The sequence below is a fragment of the Sparus aurata genome, chromosome 9 (assembly GCF_900880675.1).
Source record: "Sparus aurata chromosome 9, fSpaAur1.1, whole genome shotgun sequence".
Lineage (NCBI taxonomy): Eukaryota > Metazoa > Chordata > Actinopteri > Spariformes > Sparidae > Sparus > Sparus aurata.
Window position 1 is genome coordinate 29,823,800 of NC_044195.1, and position 19,486 is coordinate 29,843,285.

A 19,486-nucleotide genomic window follows, 5' to 3' on the forward strand; every position below is an offset into this window, starting at 1 on the left:
CCACTGTATCTTTCTGCTCCAAACCTCCAGGTTCCTGTAGCGTCCTGGTTTGATGACATGTCAGACACCGAGCTCCTCGATCTTATTCCCTTCTTTGAGAGACTAAGCAAATCAGATGACATCTATGATTTTCTCACGCAGCAGAGGACTTCTAGTTAACAGAGGCAGGATATTAGGAGGGAACTAATCACCAGCAGCTGTCGTCACGGGGCCACGGAGGCTGGTGGGCCGCAAGCTCCACGCTGCTTCCAACCACAAGGACCACACTGCAAAAAATGCCTGTCATTAAGTCTCGTATTCTTACGGCTTGTCGCATAAAAAAGAAATCCACTCGATAAAGACTGAATATGAGATTTAATGACTGTTGTAGATATCTTTTGCAGTGCAGCTAGTGTGTTGTTGTTGTCGTTATGTGACAGCAGTGACCTTTGTAAGTGTGCTGTAAACCTAGATCGTGTGAACAGTTGTTCCGTGCCATTTTACAAACGAACCACATCAATCATTTCATGTCAGTGCAGCATAGCATTCGTAATAGTATTTAAAGCTCTCACACATTATAACAACTCATTGATGACTGTCCTCTAAATCCCATTAACTTACTTTCTATGTTGCCTAAAATGGCCAAATGTGTTTGTAGTAAAAAGACAATCATTAACTTTAGAGAATTTTGGTTTATTAGTTTAATAATTAAAACACAATGTGACACATTTCACTACAAAAAAAACATATTTTTTATGTGTTCCAAATACTGTGCACTTACTGTTTGTCTTTGCAATGTGGAAGGAGTTTGGCTTCAAAAACAACTCTATCCAGCAGTCAGTTGCCATTGTTTGCAGTCTTTATTCACTACATTACAGATGATTGAGAAGGTTTCATCACAAATATTACTGGAATCTATACCTGTAATCTGTAATAACCCTTTTTTATGTTATCTTATGCACAAGGAACCAACCTAGACTAATTAGGGGTGTTACAAGTTCAATCCTTAAAATCCTGAAAATCAGGCAAAATGAGCATCAGATATGGAAATCAAAAACAAGAAAGGCTATTTCTCTCTGTATTACTTTTCCTCCTCCTTTGCCTACTTACATTTCATGTGGCACGCAATTGTCATATGTCCTCCGGTGGCTTTCTGCAGTTGAGGAAACTCCAGCCGTGGTTGTAGAGAATCCTTCTGCCATCTAGTGACTTGTACTTTTGTTTTTGTGTTGAACACTAACCCAGTTGATTGGAGTATTTAAATAACAGTCGTATATGATTCGATGATTCGTTACTCCCCTAAGAAAAAGGTGGTTATATCACACTTTTTAAAGAAGAAAGTGAACGTGGAAATGACAATTGTCAGGGCATGAAGTCAATGATCTGTTGATCTTTACAAATGGCCAAAGGCAAACTCCAGTATTTTGAAACCTGGGCCCTAGATTTACTTGTTTTGGTTGCAAGAGTTAGGTTGTAGCAGGAAGACGATGATGGAAACATGATTCAGAGTTGGGGAGAAGAATTGACCTCGAGGAATAACCAGCAATAATGTATTTCCAGAGTTATGGCTGACTATAAGACTGATAATGACAATCTAGTTACAACCCACCCCGTCTCAAGATCTATTCCTACCTTTATAGGAATTGTTTCCCTGTTGTTGTTGGACACAGTGAGATTGAAACAATCTCAAACTAGCACTTCTTAGATGGTCACTGTTGCAGCCATTGCAGAGATCCACTGGATTGATTCCCAAACAAAATCATGGATTTGGAGACTTGTGACACCCTTAATTATAACACATAAAATGATGTATGTTGGACGGTCCTTGCTCAACATTAAGAAAACAGATGAGCGCGCACACACACCGGACCTTTCACACCACTGCAGAAATGGTGAGATTATGTTTGTACATAGAGTATATCAGGATTTTAGGCAATCGTTTTGAATTGGTTTTAATGTTATTTTACCATGTGAGATTTTAGTCATACTGGCCGCCACAGCGTGCAGCTCGTCAATGATGCAATACTGTTTTTATGTAAGACTGTAACCCGCTAAGGCAACTTAAAATATGTTTGACGTTTCGTTTTGAAAGCACACTTCGATGCCTCCTATCGGTAAACTTGAATCCGAGATGTTTCGTGTAAGACATTGATGCAGTCGAGTGTGCTGCCGTATCGTTCTGTATATTCAGTTTCACGAGGGGAAGCGTGTGTGTATGTGTGTTCGAGCCCTGATTTGATGTTGCCTCAGTCTGGAGCGATTGTGTATATTTGAATGTGTGTGTGTGTGTTTCAGTGTGATTGCGTCAGTGTGAGTATCTACATTGGTTTAAGATTTTAAAGAAAAGACACTATGACAATATGTGAAAAACCATAACCTGTCTTTGAATAATGATTTAACTTTTTTTTACTGTATGCAAACAAGAGTATTATTAACATTGTGACTCAAGTTAAGAAACTGGTTCAAGTTTAGTTTTCAAGTTTTTAAAATTGCTGCTGTTTAAATGTTAAGATTGGAAAAAAAAGAAGACAACCAGAGATATTTTTACCTTGCATCAATAAAGCATGTTTTATTGAAACAGGTCATATGTCACTACAGAACTTTTTTTTTTTAAAACATACTTAACGTACTCAACACGACATGGCAGAGGTGGAAACAAAGGAAAAATGGAATAATGAACAGATTTCATATGAAAACAACTATCGTTCTCCGTTAAGTTCAAACACAGTATCCACTCAACACAAACATGCCCTGATTATCAATCAAGGTGATCAAGTAATTTTACGTAACGTATTTCTTTCCTAGATTACTGGATTTTTGGCCCAATGTATTTACATTACAAGCCCCTTTTCTACAAGACAGAACTCTCGTCATTCAAACTAGAACTTCAGGTTTTCTGTGAAAACATTAAAAAATGTCTATACAATATAAAATGGTGAAAATAGACATGAATTTTTAGATGTAAGTAATTAACAGCTGTTGTTTAGATGATCCTGTCTACAGCCTGAAGATAAATACAAGTTTGAAATGACCACGTGGCTGTTACAGAAGCCCTGAGGAGCAAGTGAGGGAATTATTTTTCTTTTCTGGTGATCCATTTGTTTCTGTTGTGTTCGTGACTGGAGAACAGGTGAAAACAAAGATTTGCTCGCATAATCTTTCACATCGGTTTCAGGATAATTATTTTTTTCAAGTGTGAAACCAAGTCGGCAAAGAAAACAAAAATTGAGGAAAAACAAATTCCTTGAATTTTTTGTTTCTTTTTGTTTTTACCTAAATTTACAGAATTTTCTGATACTCGTGAATTCTTCCTAATACGTTTTCCTGAATTAAAAAAAAATGGGGGAAAAAAATCACCAAAATTATTTTTAAACTTTTAAAAAAGAAGTGGAAAAAAAAATCTAAAGAAATGCTTTTTTCATAAAATGAAAGAAAGATTCTCCCTGGACAAAAACTAAATCCAGACATTTTTTTTCCCCTGGAAAAAAAAAATCTGAAGAATATATTTCCCTGAAGGAAAAAAGAAAATCTCCTGAATTATTTTGGAGATTTTTTTCCCCATTATTTTCTTAATTCAGGAAGAATAACCAGGACAAATAATCATTAATAAAATAAAAAACATCTTTTTTTTCTTGTTTTTTTTCACATTATGAAACAAAAATTCACCTGGGAGGAAAAAAAACATATTTTCTAATTTTTTTGAAGGAATAAAAGATAAAAGAAGAAAATCTCCTAAATTATTATGGTGAATTTCCTCCATTTTTCTTAATTCAGGAAAAATAATCAGGAAAAATTCAGGAGTTTCAGGAAATTCTGTCAATTTCGGTAAAAACAAAAACAAACCAAAAAAATAAACACATTTTTAAAGATAAAAGGAAATTTGTTTTTCCTCAATCTTTCATTTGTTCGTTCTTTTGTTGTTGTTTTTTTATGGGTTTCTTTAAACGACAAGATCAGGTCTGACAATCATACAGTCCAGATTTAATTATGAGTTTGTAGATTTTACCCTTACATATTGATAGATGAAATCAAATGTCTCTTTACATGCATCGTGGCTGGGGTGCATTCAAATACTGTACGTAAAACTGAACTTGCACTTCACTTGTTTCATGAATCAAACCATATTTCAATCAGTTTATCTTTACAGTATTGAAATCAGATATTTATTGTCACAAGTACACTTTCGGCTTACACGTCAAGTCAGACAGTCAGATCACTTACACACAAAACATTATTTACATCCAAACTGCAATTTGTATTATGATAAAGGAACCATTTCTTCACACTCTTGACTATGACACATTTCAAATATGAACAACAAATGTGAATCCTTAAATGCAAGTTACTGAAAGAAAAATCCATCACAACCCTGTTTAAACCTTTTTTTTTTATAGACATACTGTTTGTAAATATATAAGCAACCTCAGTGTTACAACTTAAAAGCATCAAAGTAATAATCAGTCACTGTCAATTAGGCGGGCGATGACAGGCGGATGATGTCACTCACGGATCACCTGTGAAACATGAGAGGAGAAAGAGTCAGACGGAGGTCCGGAGAGCGTCGGTCAGCCGGTTCGGCCTTATTCTGTCAAAATGTCCACCTGTCTGCTGCAACCTGTCCATTCGACCTTTGTCAGGTTTTACTTAACATATTAACATTTTATTAATTAAAAATCTGCAGCTAATAACTTCAAGGATTGTTCACTGAAAACTGAGCTCCTAAAATCAAAGCCAAACCTTTTTAGCGCTGACTTCTAAAAATAAATCGGTGTCACTTAAGACCTCTCAGCAGAATGGACAGTAGCTGTGAACAGTCCGACCACAGAAGGATTTTCTGTCGTAAAAGTTACACAAAAGTCTTACTTAAGAGAAAGTACAGCTATCGTATTAAGGTATTATTTAAGGGAAAAGTCTCCCATACAAATAGAACTTGACTAAAAGTCAGAAAGTAGCTGATATTAAATTTGAAAAAGTGACAGGTAAAAATTATACATATATGAACATGTATTTATACACTCTATAGTATGTGTCAACTCATAACTGGCCTAGTCAATTGTCAGATCAGATATTTAGTATTTTCAGTTTATCAGAATCATTGTTTTGTTTAGTTTTTTCTAATTGCAGACAACATTTTTAGATGCGCTGCTTCGGCTCTGAGTCAATCTGCAAAGTAACTAGTAACTAAAGTTATCACATACGTGTAGTGGCGTAAAAAGTACAGTATATGCCTCCATCATGTGGTTGAGTGGAAGTAGAAAATGGAAATTAAAATACAAGTGCAATACTACATTGTACATGTACATAGCTACATTTCATCTCTTCTTCGCAGATTGTTTTATTTGAAGGATTTTTAAAGGCCTTAAAGAGCTGAAAATATCCAGCAGCTGACCAGAAAAAGACTAGAAACTGAAAGAAAGTCAGAAAAAAGTTTTAATTTTATACAACAAGAAGAACCTGTTTTTCATTCTCTCTTCCTTTAATCATGTTGTGACCACACAGATTTCTCTCGAGACCTCTTCCCAACCTTTCTGTTGAGAGCTGCTGGTTTAAGCCTAATTGAAAACCCTAAAAAAAACCTGCTGCAGATGTTGACTTTTGGATTCCTCCAACCTCTGGAATCTTTTGACAATCCTGAAATCGATTTCTGATTAAACCAAACACCTGAAGCTGAATCAAAAGGTCATCATCTCCCCGGTGTAAGCACATCATTCTAGCTTAAAAACGCTGTGTGATTAAAGAAACGTCACAAGTAGTGGCAATAATGGAATAATGCCGTTTTTTATATAGCAAACAAATCAACTAAAGGGAGGTTTTTGAATTAGAAGTATACAAAAACTCCTAAATCCTTCAGTCTGATTCTGAACTACCAAGATGGCGTGTTAAAGTAGGTTACATGACTGGGCACTGTCCATGTAGCACACAGTCATAAATACAGTAGATGCTTTGGCTGCTGGAGCGCAGCATTCTTCAAATGATATAAAGTGTTTATGGTCCGACTCGATCTGCGAGCACGCAGGTCAAGCAGCAGAGAGCTCAAAACCGACGGAACCATCTTGAGCTATTTCAGACGTGTAGGAGAGTAAACTAATTTTAGTTTTATTATGTTGGCTTTCAACTAAACAGTATTATGTTCAATCATCTGGCCCAGGTAGTGAATTCATTTGGTGTGGTTTTATAGGGCGAGGAGAAGCCGAACGACCGACGCTCGGCCTGCAGAAATGTAAATGGTCGGAAATTATAAGTAGCCAAATACTTTAAGACAATTTTGAGATACTTCCATTTCCATCTTGTACTTTATGCTTTTTCATTAATTAGATACATTTTGTAATAGCAGATTGTCAAAAATGTATGTATCCATTTTCCAGTTGCCGTTACATGTAGTTGAGAGCTGTTTCTTCTTCCTTACACCTGTGTTGCCCCTTCCTGTCTCTCATGCACCCTCTGTACAACTCTGTGCATCCAATGAATGCCATCAAGTGTCCAAAATTATACTGCACAATGTGTCTAATCACAATAACATGCCAGCAATAAACAGAAATGGCTCCTAGACCTTTAGTTTCTTGTTTCTTTGCAGATTCAGGATAATAACACAACATATGATCAACAATAAATGATGATGATGATGTTACAGTTTAAGATATAATAAAAACATTTTGAGTCTGTGGGAAAATTCACAAGGTAAAGAAAGCCCCACCTTTAGCAGTGCTAACATTAGAGTAATTCACATATTAATACTTCAATAATCATGATAAATATGTCACTGTGCATGTTAAGTACTTTTACTTTTTGTGCTTCAAGTATGTATTGATTCTCGTACTTTTGGACTCTTCATTCAAGTAAAACTGTAAATGTTACAGAGTATTTGTACACTGTGGTACTGTAACTTTAACTTAATTTAAAGATTTGAGTACTTTTCACCACCGATCTCAGTCTATACAATATAATCACTGAATTAGATTTTCTATGACATTCAGTATGCGTGGGACAAAACCATGACTTTGTTATTACTTCCATCTAGTGGTTAATGTTTTGCATTGCACCACCAGGCTACACATGTAATGCTTCACCAGTTTGTCAGCTAGATGGCAGTAAGGAGTGTGATTTTTCTGCCCTACAGGTGCGCTTCAGATATAATTCATCCCTGCAGGCTTATATGAATCTTACATGTAGGTAGATAAATCCTTAAATCCATAAATCCATACCCATGACTTCTACTGACAGTTTAAGTACAGTTAAAATGTAAATACATAAAAGCTCAGATACAACAGCAGCTCCTTCCACTTACTCAGAACCCGCAGCTGGGCCGTGCTCGTTGCCTTCCCCGAGGTGAACTCCACCTCTCCACTCATGTCCGGGGAGGTCTGTAGGAGGGTCAGGCGGTGGACCGTGCCCATCTTCTCAAGTCGCACCTGAGAGCTGGACTGCAGAGGCTCCCCGTTCAGACTCCACACGGGAGCTTTGGCGACAGGGGCCGAGACCTCACATTCAAAGCAGGCGTTGTCGGGGGCCATCACTTCCACATCCTTCAGCTCTCTGACCATTAACAGAGACTGGGCTGAGTCGGAGCACAGAGGAGAGAGAACGCTGTTAGCTTTACAGTACACTTCATGTTCTTAAAGGAGTCATCACCTGGTTTTTTACATATCCAGTCCCTCTTGGATCGCTTTGGATCAATTCTTAAAACTTATTAGAACATTTTTTTTTTTAAAATCAAACATAGAGCTTGTTCTGACACTTTTTCATACCGCGACTTTCTAACGCGAGATTATGCACGAGGTTTTGACCGGTCCGGATGTGCATTGTATTAATATGTAATGAGGCGCGCGTTGATTGGCCGCAGGAAGGACAGAGCCGGAATGGGGGGCGAGCCTGCATGCACACACGGACTCCAAAACATAAACAGCCCCCTGTCATGGCGCACACACTAAATGACGAACCTTACGGAATTCAGGCATTTATGTACGAGCCGGAGTCGGAAACCGAACGGGAGAGTGAAGAGGCAGAGACGGTGGAAGAGACACGTTTACAGCAGGATGTCTCTGAATGGTAAATTCTTTTTTTTCCGTCTTACTTTACACACTCGTGTTTTATATGTAAGACCTGAGTTTTAATGCTGGCGGTCACGATGTATGGCGTGAAAATGACAGAGAAATAAGCAGATTCGGCGTGCTCACTCTGGAAGTCTGGCTGAGGACGGCTGTGAGCCGATGCTTATGCAAGTAGCCTCCTGTGGTAACGTCACCACAGGAGCAGAGTCAAAATCTCGTGCTTTAGGAACGCGCACTACTGTGCGCTATTCCTGTTCAGAAAAAGAGCCAAAGCGAAAAAAATAAGCCACTTTCAAACTCCAGCTTTTCAGGCAAGTTTCAACAGAGGTCCAACACCAATATGCATGATTTAACCAGAGAAATTGCGATTTCCGGGTGATGACTCCTTTAAGTGTAATAAACTCCTAAATGCACATCTTCAACCTGACATCCACAGGCTTGAATGAAGGAGTGTCTAAGTTTGTCTTTATCTGATAACGAGAACCCAGTCCACATGTCTCCCTCATGGAGACAGAGTACAGAGTAAAGCCGCAGGGAGTATGCGTACTTTAGCTGAGTATGAATTTATCTGGAAACGTACGTCATTTACTTTATTACATCTGAAAGACGTCTCTTAATTTTGAATCCACTACATTAGGACAGACGCCATCATTTCATCCCTGTCCGATCTGAGAAAACATGGCGAGGTATGGAAACATTTGTTTGTATTTCATATAAACATTTTTTATATAGCAGTTGCCGTTGTCATGCCATGGTTGGTCAAACAAACCACTTGTTATAGATTTTCATATATTTGCCCATCAAGTTGTCAAATTGGGATCAGGTTCCATCGGAATCAGCCGCTGACACATATTAAAAGTTATAGCTTTTAGCTCCAATCACATCAAATAAACAAAGTACTATTAGTAGGGATGGATGTATATTCTCACATTCAATGGAAAATGTACTATTGCATGTATTATTTATAAGCAATTTCTCCAGTCCCAATAATTCATGACAGTGTCGGCCAGCTAAAAGGAACTAAGCGATCATTGTTATAATTAATTATTGAGACCTTTCAATTTCCTTCTGTGACCTGTCAAAATGTTCTATGAAAAAGGCCTGTTGTTACTCTGTAGATGACAAACTATATAAAACATTATGGCTGTTTGTGTCAAGAGGAAGACAAATATGAAAGGACTGGGATGTGAAAATGGGATTACACTTTATGAGAACGCCTGGGTCAGAGAAATGTCTTTGCTTCGCCACTAGATGGAGCAATGAGGTTTTGTATGAGATCCTCCTTCCTTCTGTTGCACTCCCCTAAGAAGTGGTATGAGCGCAACACTCTTCGGGAAAGGAAGCTGTGTTGGTGGATCATGAAAACTTCCCGTTATTTGTCACTTCAACCTACACATGTGGGAAACATGCAAAAAAAAATTAAATAAATAAAAAAGGTTGCCTGTAAGCCGGGATCTCTCTTACCCTCCACTGTCAGTTTTGCAGAGCACGAATACTCTCCAACCTGCACACTGTACGTGCCCTCGTCTTCTAGCGCCACCTGCTGGATGATCAGTTTGCGATAGCCGCCTTCACTGCAGATCTCAAAGCGCTCGGAGGGCAGGACGACGCTGACGCCTTTGTACCAGCGGATGCTACATCTGGGGTTGGACACGGTGCAGTCGAGGATCACACGGCTCTTCTCGATGGCGGTCTTATCCTGCAGGGGTTTAACGATGTTGACAGGAAGCTCTGAAAGGGACAAAGTGCAGTTAAGATTAGGGATTTACAGTTTGACTGGGTGACAGAAGACATTAAATAAACTCTGACTTGATGAAAGACTTTACAGGCATGTTTCCACACTTTGTTCAACAAGTTCCACAAATCGAAACACCTTTAACAAGTTGTGTCACAAACAGAAAAGCCTTTATACGTTCTTCGTTCGTTACATATATAGATTGTGTATACCTTCCACCTCCAGGTAAGCCACAGATTCAACATGTCTGGCGACAAACTTGATCTCTCCGGAGTCCTCTGCTCGCACGTTGCACATAAGAAGAAAGTGTTTGGTCCCTGAAAGAAGAATAAAAATGTCAAGATAATATCCAGGCTCATCATTTCTTTCTCCTCTCTATTACATCAGATCATGTTAAACATCTGTCTTCCGCAGACGTTTGCAGAACGTGTGAATTAAGTGTTTGTGATTTTTGCAGCTGACCTTCTTGGCGGATCTTGATGGTGCTGGTGGGTTGTATCCTCTCCCCGTTTTTGTACCACTCTCCTGGCACATCCTCCACCGAGATCTCACAGACAAACACCGCGTTCTGATCTTCCTGGATGTCCAGGTCCTCGAGGCCCTGCTGTATCAGCAGCTCGCGCTCTGCGGAGACGATTAACATCAAAGGATAGTTAATGTTACAACGGCAACCTATTAATAATTCAAAATGCAAACGTAGAACAGAACTGGCACGTCTGCAGTATATGATCACCTTTCTTCGTTCTTTAATACTGAGCTAACTGTCACGGAAATAAAGACTTCTATTGTTGTACTGTCATTTGCTCTGAGCCAGGCTCTGGTTCAACAAGCCGCATTCCCTCCTATTGTATTACTAAAAACAAAATGTAATACACGTGTCATACCATATCAGAATTATGCATATCATAGTAAATACTGTTACCAATGTAGCCACACAGTCAAATCTGACGAGGTGATTTAACGGATGAACCGATTCCCTCAAAAATACCAAGTAAGGTCAATTAAAGTCAAGTTTTAAGGGGTGAAAAGCTGTTACAACTTAATATTACTACTTTACTTGGCGATTTTGAGGCAACTGATTTAATTGATTTCTTTTGAGTAAAGTCAACTTTGTACAATTAAAAGTGCACAGATAGTATTAATTGTAAAACTTGTGGGTCTTTATACCAATTTTACTAAAACCTTCATTAATATCACTACAAGAGAAAGAGAATATTTTGTATAAATGCTGGAAGATATATCCTTACAATCTTATACTTTGCAGGACATATTTGGTTATAAATTATATGTAGCCTATTTGTATGTATATATGAATATATGGAAGCATATACTGAATTATTAACTAAAGATTAATGGAGAGGGGTGGGATTAGATTAATTCACACTTCTTTCCACTCCTTTTCGGACACGTAATTAGAATCGACTGTTTTCTATTGCTCTATTCATTTTGATTGGTTTGTTTGTTCATGGTCTTAAAAAAGAAAAAGAAAATGTACATGTTTGGAAATAAAAGATTACCCGCAAAAGTGCACTACTCAGAAATAGCTTGGTGTTTCACATGGCGCCCACATCTTGTCTTTGACTTTGAGTTTGTGTCAGTTCTCTGATTAACTGACAGAAGAGCAGCGACTAAAAGAGAGCAGCTAATTTCAGCAGCTAACAAAGAAGTGGCAAACAGCAGCTAACGACAACAAAGATGGCCTTGCTTGTCTGGCACAAGAGGTAAGGGCTTTTATCCTCTTCTTCAAGAAGCATTCAAATTAAATGTGTGCAAGTGTTGCTGCTTATAAATTAGCCCTCCTGGTGTAAGCCTCCTAAGCTAACTAGCTTACTTCACTTCCTAGCAGTGTGAGTTAAAACAGCTAGCTTGTTATGTGACCCAGCTCTGACTGTGCTCCTCTCACATTATGGCCAGAATGCTAAATGTAGTCCACCATTGCCTGAAGGTGTTTCACTTCTTTTTTTATATTACTTCACTTACCCTCTGTCATGGAGTTTTTCTGCAGCGGACATTTTTGTTTTAAATAGGAGTGAAAGGGCTGGTTACTACAGCAAGTAATAACATTAGGCTAACAACGGTTAGCAGAGGTGTGTCAGTGGGCTATCCCACAGAATACAAGCAAATAAAACTAATAAATTTATGACATAAAAGTCTGTTGCGATAAAGTCTGTCTGTGAATTGTGCTGCAGCCTGTAGCCTTTATAAGGAAGGCTAATGAAGATAATTAAGAGTTCAGCCGTGAAAGTATCAGGTAAGACCTTGTATTGCCTTTTTATTACCTTGCTTTGATATTTTCTGTTGGATACCATTTAAATATTGTTGTGCTTCCCCCGCAGAATATGTAAGCACAACTTTGTTGCTAGCTATTTTCACTCAGTTGTTAATTTCCCAGTTTTGTGAGTATAGTCAGTTTACTTTGAAAAAACTGTGCATAGATTTTGTTGGTGATTAGTCTAAATTCTGAGCCATGATGAGGAGCTAAAAATAATGTGTAATTTTTTCGTCTAATTAGTGAAACACACAAGCTTTGAAAGCTAACTCAGTTAGCCTAATACCTCTATGACTTTTAGTGTTTTAATACATGTTTATAGTGACTCCCACCCATGTATTTTTTTATTTTATATGCAGTTCTGATAATATAATGCATCTCCTGTCACTTTCATGACACAGTTTGCTGTTCTTTCAGCCACAACTTCACACTGCTGAGACTATAGACCCTTGTTTGTAATTTATAGTATTTAGACAGCAAACTTTACCATAGACCTCCACGGTGCAAGATGTTGTAGCATCTCCAGCGTCGCAGGTGTAAATCCCAGAATCACTGACATTACACTTCACGATCTGAAGAAATCGTTTCCTTCCCATTGCATAAATGCGCAAGTCTTTTCCTGGTTTCACCTCAACCCCATTCTGAAAATGATTTTAAAAAAAAGTACAATTCATCATCACCTAACAACTGAAATTGTTAATATTTGAGTGGTTCTTTATTGATTCACATTGAAAGACTCAAACTCAAAACTTGGTCCAAAATGTTCAAATGTCTGGAGTTTTTTTCACAAAAGTTTTGGCTGTTATTCAGGCGTCTTAGGTTTGTTATCTTCAACGTGTCCATAAGAGGGTGTTGTTGGTTATAAAGAGAAAAACAAAAATTCAACACTTGCCTTCATCCATTTAACATCAACATTATGTCTTGACAGCTCACACTCAATAGAGATTACTGCCCCGTCAGGGAATCTCTGGTCTTCCAGTTTTCTGAAAATTGTGACTGGTGGCTCTGGTGAAGAAAAAGCATGATAAGTTAGGCAAACAAAACAAAGTATCTCCATAAAACAAATCCAAGCGTATACATTGCTGCTTTAAATTTAAGGAGGCCTATATAGTGAAGTTATGTGGACTAATTCATTGTGATGACATTTTCATCCGATCGTCATCCTCAGCTTTTCAACCCCTAGCTCAAAGGGATGATGCACACTGAGTGACTCGGTATGGAGCGGATTATTTTACAGCATGAGGTTAAACTATCACCTGACAAAAAAGACTGAACAGAGCTACCGCTTCTCACTGGGTCGTGCTAGGCTATTTTGTGTTGTAACGTGAGCCTGGATAAAGGCAACAGTAGCAGAGCCGTCACTTTATTCTATTATCATGCCTCCACTGGCTGGCATTTGGTCTACTCTGAGTGGCCCACTTTAGCTACCAGTCTGAGGTCACAATAAAATGAGTATAGTAAACAGTTGTTTTGGTAGTAATACAATGTGCAGTATATGGTTTTGAGCTTAAATGTTACTGAAATGCCGCACATTCCTTATGAGATTACATGTTAAATATAGGGTTGGTACTTTGTTTAAGAAGCATATTTGTAGGAAATCTCCTGATGTCGTTGTTGTTTTCTAAACCTTCAGCTGAGCAGACAAAAGCTATTTAAAACTGTGATATTGCCACTTTATGAAGTCTAAGGGCCCAGTGGAAGAGAGACTCTACTGTGCATTTTCAGTGGGTTGCATAGCCAGAAAGCAAACCCAAAGCTACAAACGTTCTATTGCATGCTCCAGACAATTCACATTAACCGGGGCCATCTATGGGTCCGCTATCTAGTTCTATTATAAATCTATGGCTATATTACTAAAGCTGTTTGTGAGCTAGTAGCACAAAAACGGCAGAATAAGTGCAGCCAAAGTTTCCCAATACTAACATGCTAGCTTGAGAGTTGTGAGTACTGAAACACTATGTTAGTTCTTTACATTCATTATGATAATGTAAGGTGTTTTATTAAATGTGAATTAGACTTGATGTAGATGGTTACGAAAGACGTGGTGCAAAGTACAAGTCATTCAGTGGCTAATCTAGTAGCACAAAGCACAACACCGCGGCAGTGACAGACTCTTGTTCAGTGGGTAGTGCTGGGAAGCCTTTAAAGACTAAGGTATAATTGTGACTGCTACTTTGCTTTTTTTGCTTCATTTGAGTTGTTTATTTATCTATAACTGTAATTATAAAAAGGTAGGATCTTGTTTAACAGTGAACGCTTATCTTCCAGGCAATCAGTGTAGTCAGTCAGTGCATGTTCATTTAGAGGAGTGACGTTGAAGGGAGGCAGCGGGTTGGCTATTTTCAAGAATGTAGCTTGCTCTTTCCAGTTTCTCAGCAGCAGTTTTCAGCTGTGGTTGGCGTTGTATAAGTGCATTGTCTAAAAAGTACTTTGAAGTACCTTTAGTATTTTACTTTAAATACGACCGCATACAGTAATTCTGCTTGCTACTATGCTGAAATATTGAAACACTGTCAAAATCTCATCCTATTACCTACCTTTTACAACAAGCCTTGCAGACGTCTTCAAATGCTCCACAGAGAACGTAAAGGTGGCCGTGTCCTCTACTGATAGGTTAGAGATAGTCAGACTGTGGACTTGTCCTTTGGCACTCATACGGAAGTGACTTGTCGGCTTAAGCTGGATTCCGTTTCTCATCCAGGTTCCGGTGACTTGGGGATGGGAGAGCTCAACCTCAAAAGATGCCGTTTCTCTCTCTGTGGTTTTAATGTCCGTCAGCCCTCTCTTGATTGTGATTTTTCGCGCTGTAAGAAAAATTGCAGAGCTTTGTAGTAGGCATCACAGTAGTCCAACAAGTGCATTTAGCTATCTACTTAATGGGTATTTTTTTGTAGTAGTCAAACAAAGGTCATGTTTGAAAGATTGGCCCCAACTACAAATATTTTCATTCCGTTTGAACAGGGAGCAGACGTGGTGTCCGTTTTCTGTTACGGAATAGGCTTGAGGTTTGATCTGCACACAGCAGTCTGCAGTTAAACAATACAAGCTGGCACACATCGACAAGCCGATATTTCAGTCATTTGAGTATGGGGCTTTACACAAAAGCCAGCTTTGAAACTGCCAACATTTTTCACTTATTCTAACACAGACGAGAATTCCCTGTGGAAAAAAGGAGTGTTTATTTTGGAGACCTGATGACAACAACCTTAGTTTTGAAGGCCAGGGTGTAAATTTAGATGCAATGAGAGGAGATCCAAATTCATAGGAGGTGCCAACAGCAGCCTGAAGTCCTGACTTTCCCCTGCCCGCCCACACTAGTGTTGAAAGAACAGCCTTTAATTCACCCATTGGCCTGTGGATCATAGGACTGAGAAATATAAGAAGCATGCGCAAAGAAAAACAAGCATAAGTACGTCTTAATCACGACAAGATGCCCAGTTTTATAGTGTGTCAAGCTTGCTTGATTTCCAGAGTTTCAAATGGTGCTTGTTTGTAGGAAAACTTTACTTTGCTAAATGTAATTCTGTATGTCACATCTCATGTTGTTATTCAGGCCCTTCCTTTAAAACTGTCATCTTATTTGCCTTTGACAGAGCTAATGAAATCATCAGGGCTTTATTGATCCTGTGTCAATAAAGAAACCCTGCACTGAAAGTCAGCCTGGGCTGTAAGTCTATCACCTGTTTGTTGCCATCATGTTCCTGTAAAAGTGCCACCCTGGTCCCTAGTCACTCGAATTACTCTTACTCAGTTAATTGAGCTTTGCCTTCACAAGAAGCAGTGATGGTGGGTGTGCAAGAGGTGGCCCCGTCGGCAACGGTGGTAAACAAACAACAACAGGGCATAGTGAGAACACGTGCACACTCACGTTCCACAGTGAGCTGGGCTTGCGTGCGGTCATGGAGGGTTTCACAGCTGTAGGTGCCTCGGTCAGACATGGACAGTTTGTGGATGGTGAGGCTGTGTTTTAGGCCCTTGTGTTTCAGGGTATACTTGGGTCCAGGGTGGATCAGCACCCCTTGCCGCATCCACTGCAACTCTTCCGAGTCCAGACTCACCTCCACCTCTAGAGTTGCCTCATTGTACTCTTCAGCTACAACTGGTGTCATTTTCTTGGTAAACAGCACCTGTTGCTCTAATAATGAATTTGAGGGGTTGTTACAACACAATCAATATTCTAGGTATGATTACACTGTATTAATTCAATGTTAAATCTGCATTACAAGGGAAGACCCAGACAAAACAAAGAACAATATCAACCAAAGAAAATCAGCAAAGTTACACTGCAAGCTCAAGCACAGAGAGCAAGCATAAACTCTGAGGAGCCTTGCCCCCCTGCAGTGTCACATACCCAAAAACCACGGAGCCACTTGTCTCTGTCAGTTACCAGAGGAATTCTAACAGTAGAAGCTGCTAAGCGCTAGCCGTCAAAACGCCTCTTCAACAATTTAAACTTTTCTGAAAGGGTCATTATTAAACACATTCAGTGTATGCTTGTGTGATACCAACATATACAGCCATTCAATGTCTCTTTTATGTTTGCATTGACTCTAGTGTTGCTGAAAATAGCCCATAGCTGAAAATATGGTGATAACTACCAGTGAGAAGAGGGTATTGGACAGTAAATGGTTGTTGCATGTTGTGACTTCTGTGATTCATTGAGACAAATGTATATAATTATAGTGTTTATGGATGGGGCAACAACTCACCTTGAACCTTGAGTTCTGCCTCTGATACCGACCCCTCTGCATCAGCTGTCACTTTGCCGCTATCTGAAACCATGCAGTTGTGGATGCAGAGCATGTGGCATAGTCCATTGCTTGAAATGACAGTGCGCTCATTTAGAGCTACTTGCTTGCCATTTAAGCGCCACACCAACTGAGTGTCCTCCGGTGAAACCACACATTTAAATACTGCATCTTCTCCCTCACAGACCGTGATGTTACGAAGCTCCGCTATAAACTCGACAACACGGGGAACTGAAGGCAAAGCATTGAGCCGAATTAGATTCATGTGCTCCAATTTTGTAAAGATGGCACATTTGACTTTTTAAAAACTATTTACATTCCTCATACTTTATTTCTTTCTCTGCCCTTGCTTTTAACTGGTATGATTTACTTACTTTCTATAGTGACAGTAGCCGAGGTCCTGTCGTCTGTTGATTCACAGGCATACTCTCCTGCATCTTCTTCCACTAGCTGGTGGATGGTAAAGCTTCGCTCTCGACCTTGTGCTCGTATTGTGTGCCGTCGGCTTGGAGAGATCTCTTGGCCATCTTTCAGCCACTGGACATCTCCTTTGGGCTTGCTGATCTCACATCGTAAAATAAGGCTGCTGCCCTTCAGAGACGCAATGTTCTCCAGTGGTCTGATAAATTTCACCTTCATTTCTGATGAGTAGAACGATGAAATATAATTCCAGAGATGTTAACTTTATGACAGTTACAGGTAAGTAAATGTTAACATGGAAAAAGAGGTCACATTGGGCTTAGTAGAGCCAAATTCTTACCTTTGACTAAAAGACTGAAATACATCTCATCTGTGCTTGCGTCACAGACATATTCTCCAGAATCTGACAGCTGCAGAGGATTAATGGTGAGCTTGTGGGTATTACCCTCACTGGAGATGTGAATGTTGTCCTCGTTCAATAGTTGGCCATCTTTCAGCCACCGAACATTAGCTCTTTCTCGGTTCACAGTGGCATACAGTGTGACACTCTCATTTTCATAGGCTGAGATGGTATCATCATATGCTTCTTTATCCACAAAAGTTACTGGTGGTTCTGAGGAGAATGAGAGTTACAAAGAAGTTGCTTAAAATAATGAAACAGGGAGTTCATCAAACAACAGGAATGAAATCTGAAACATCTTTAAACATATTAAACCTTACCTTGGACCTCAACAATTGTTATTAATTTGTCATCGATGGCATCACAAATGTATTTTCCAGAGTCCGAAGGCTGAAGTCCAGAGAGAACAAGCTTCCTCACAACGTCATGGCTGTCAATTTGTATGCGAGTGTCTGGTTTCAGTGTCTTGCCGTTGCATAACCACTGCACAGTGGCGTTGGGCCGAGAAACCTCGCATTCCAAAATAAGGTCATCTCCTGCTACCAGGATATGATGCTCTGGGTGGCCTGAGTTGCCAATGATCTGTACCGGAGGCTCTGAACATACAAGACATTGCATTACTTTCCTCCTGAGTCAAGGAAAGACAGATAATGTTTGCATTTCTAAACAAATGATTACCTTTGACAGTGATATAGAAGACCATTTTATCATCCACTGCATCACAGGTGTACTCTCCTGAATCCTCGAGCTCAGCATTTAGGACAACCAGCGATCGAAAAACACCTTGCTCCTCACTACAGTACCGCTCAGTGTCATCAATTAACTGATTGTCTTTGTACCAACTGACTGAGGCATTGGATCTCGATAGTTCACACACCAGAATGATGTCATCAGACACTAGGAACTGCTTTTCTGTTTTTGCATCAGTTTTTCCAAGAATTTTTACAGGTAAATCTGAAAAATGAAAAAGAAAAGAACAACATTACTGGAACAGAAAATCTTGGTATGCATTCTTGGCAAAAATTACACCTTTTGTTTCATAACCTACCTTGCACTTTTACGTTGAAATCCATCACATCATCCTTTGCATCACAGACATATTGCCCAGCATCTTCCAGTGTTAGTGAGTGAACGGTTAATTGACGCACGACCCCATCCTCCAGGATAGTAATGTTTCTGGAGTCCTCTACTTCTTCCCCGTTTTTCTTCCAGGTGACCTCTGCATTTGATCTTGAAACCTCACAGTCTAGAACAAGAGTCTCGCCAGCCACCTTCTCTACTCTGCTTGCCATCTTCCTCGGACGTACAAAGCGAACGGGAGGCTCTGTGCATTAAGAAAAGTTTTTGTTAGAAATGGATAAAACGATGACACAACAAGACATTCAGAGGATTTACTCTGTCATTCTGTAGCTATATTTACCTGCTATGTTTACAAAGAATGTCATGGAGTCATCTGCTGTATCGCAGACGTATTCAGCGGAATCTTTGACTGTAGTTTCAGGTATGATAAGTCTTCTGTACACACCATCCACCTCTAGAATTAGGTTGTCATTCTCCTCCACTTCCAGTCCGTCTCGATACCAACGCACAACTGCATTAGGCCGGGAGATCTCACAGCTCAGTACCATCCTCTCAGAGGTCTGCTGGCACAGTTCCATTTGGGACTGACTTGGGGACACAATCCGCACCGGAGGTTCTGCAAAAAGGGCGTTAACATCCAGTTTAGCCATCACTTATCAGTTTAATGAATCCTACACATAATCTGCACTGTTATCTAGTAGTCATATTGATACATATTTATCCCCACAGGACCTGGATGAATCAGTTAACCCCTACCGTTGGCAACGTTAAAGGCGTGGGTATGCCAGGGAGCACCGGCATTTTCCA

At 39.5% G+C, this 19,486-nt stretch overlaps 2 protein-coding genes across 6 annotated transcripts in view; one reads left to right on the top strand and one right to left on the bottom strand.

Annotated features, from left to right (window-relative positions):
• Window positions 1-3,309, top strand: part of ctdsp1 (CTD (carboxy-terminal domain, RNA polymerase II, polypeptide A) small phosphatase 1) — a 27,613-nt gene extending 24,304 nt beyond the window's left edge. Inside the window, exon 7 of one of the 2 annotated variants that reach the window (XM_030428524.1) lies at window positions 31-2,561. In XM_030428524.1, the coding sequence (XP_030284384.1) occupies window positions 31-159 (129 nt within the window). In that variant the 3' untranslated portion in view covers window positions 160-2,561. Of the gene's footprint in view, window positions 1-30 lie in introns of both variants that reach the window. The other variant, XM_030428523.1, reaches the window with a different exon arrangement.
• The window catches only part of obsl1b (obscurin like cytoskeletal adaptor 1b), a 36,016-nt gene continuing 19,050 nt past the window's right edge, over window positions 2,521-19,486 (bottom strand). For all 4 annotated transcript variants that reach the window (XM_030428520.1, XM_030428521.1, XM_030428519.1 and 1 more), the window contains 16 exons: window positions 19,020-19,295; window positions 18,648-18,923; window positions 18,278-18,553; window positions 17,920-18,195; window positions 17,540-17,812; window positions 17,154-17,420; window positions 16,741-17,010; window positions 15,900-16,166; window positions 14,569-14,835; window positions 12,924-13,036; window positions 12,519-12,672; window positions 10,225-10,386; window positions 9,975-10,079; window positions 9,492-9,758; window positions 7,265-7,534; window positions 2,521-4,493 (listed from right to left, as the gene is read on the bottom strand). In XM_030428520.1, coding sequence (XP_030284380.1) covers window positions 4,483-4,493; window positions 7,265-7,534; window positions 9,492-9,758; window positions 9,975-10,079; window positions 10,225-10,386; window positions 12,519-12,672; window positions 12,924-13,036; window positions 14,569-14,835; window positions 15,900-16,166; window positions 16,741-17,010; window positions 17,154-17,420; window positions 17,540-17,812; window positions 17,920-18,195; window positions 18,278-18,553; window positions 18,648-18,923; window positions 19,020-19,295 — 3,530 coding nt within the window. In that variant the 3' untranslated portion in view covers window positions 2,521-4,482. The remainder of the gene's footprint in view (window positions 4,494-7,264; window positions 7,535-9,491; window positions 9,759-9,974; window positions 10,080-10,224; window positions 10,387-12,518; window positions 12,673-12,923; window positions 13,037-14,568; window positions 14,836-15,899; window positions 16,167-16,740; window positions 17,011-17,153; window positions 17,421-17,539; window positions 17,813-17,919; window positions 18,196-18,277; window positions 18,554-18,647; window positions 18,924-19,019; window positions 19,296-19,486) is intronic.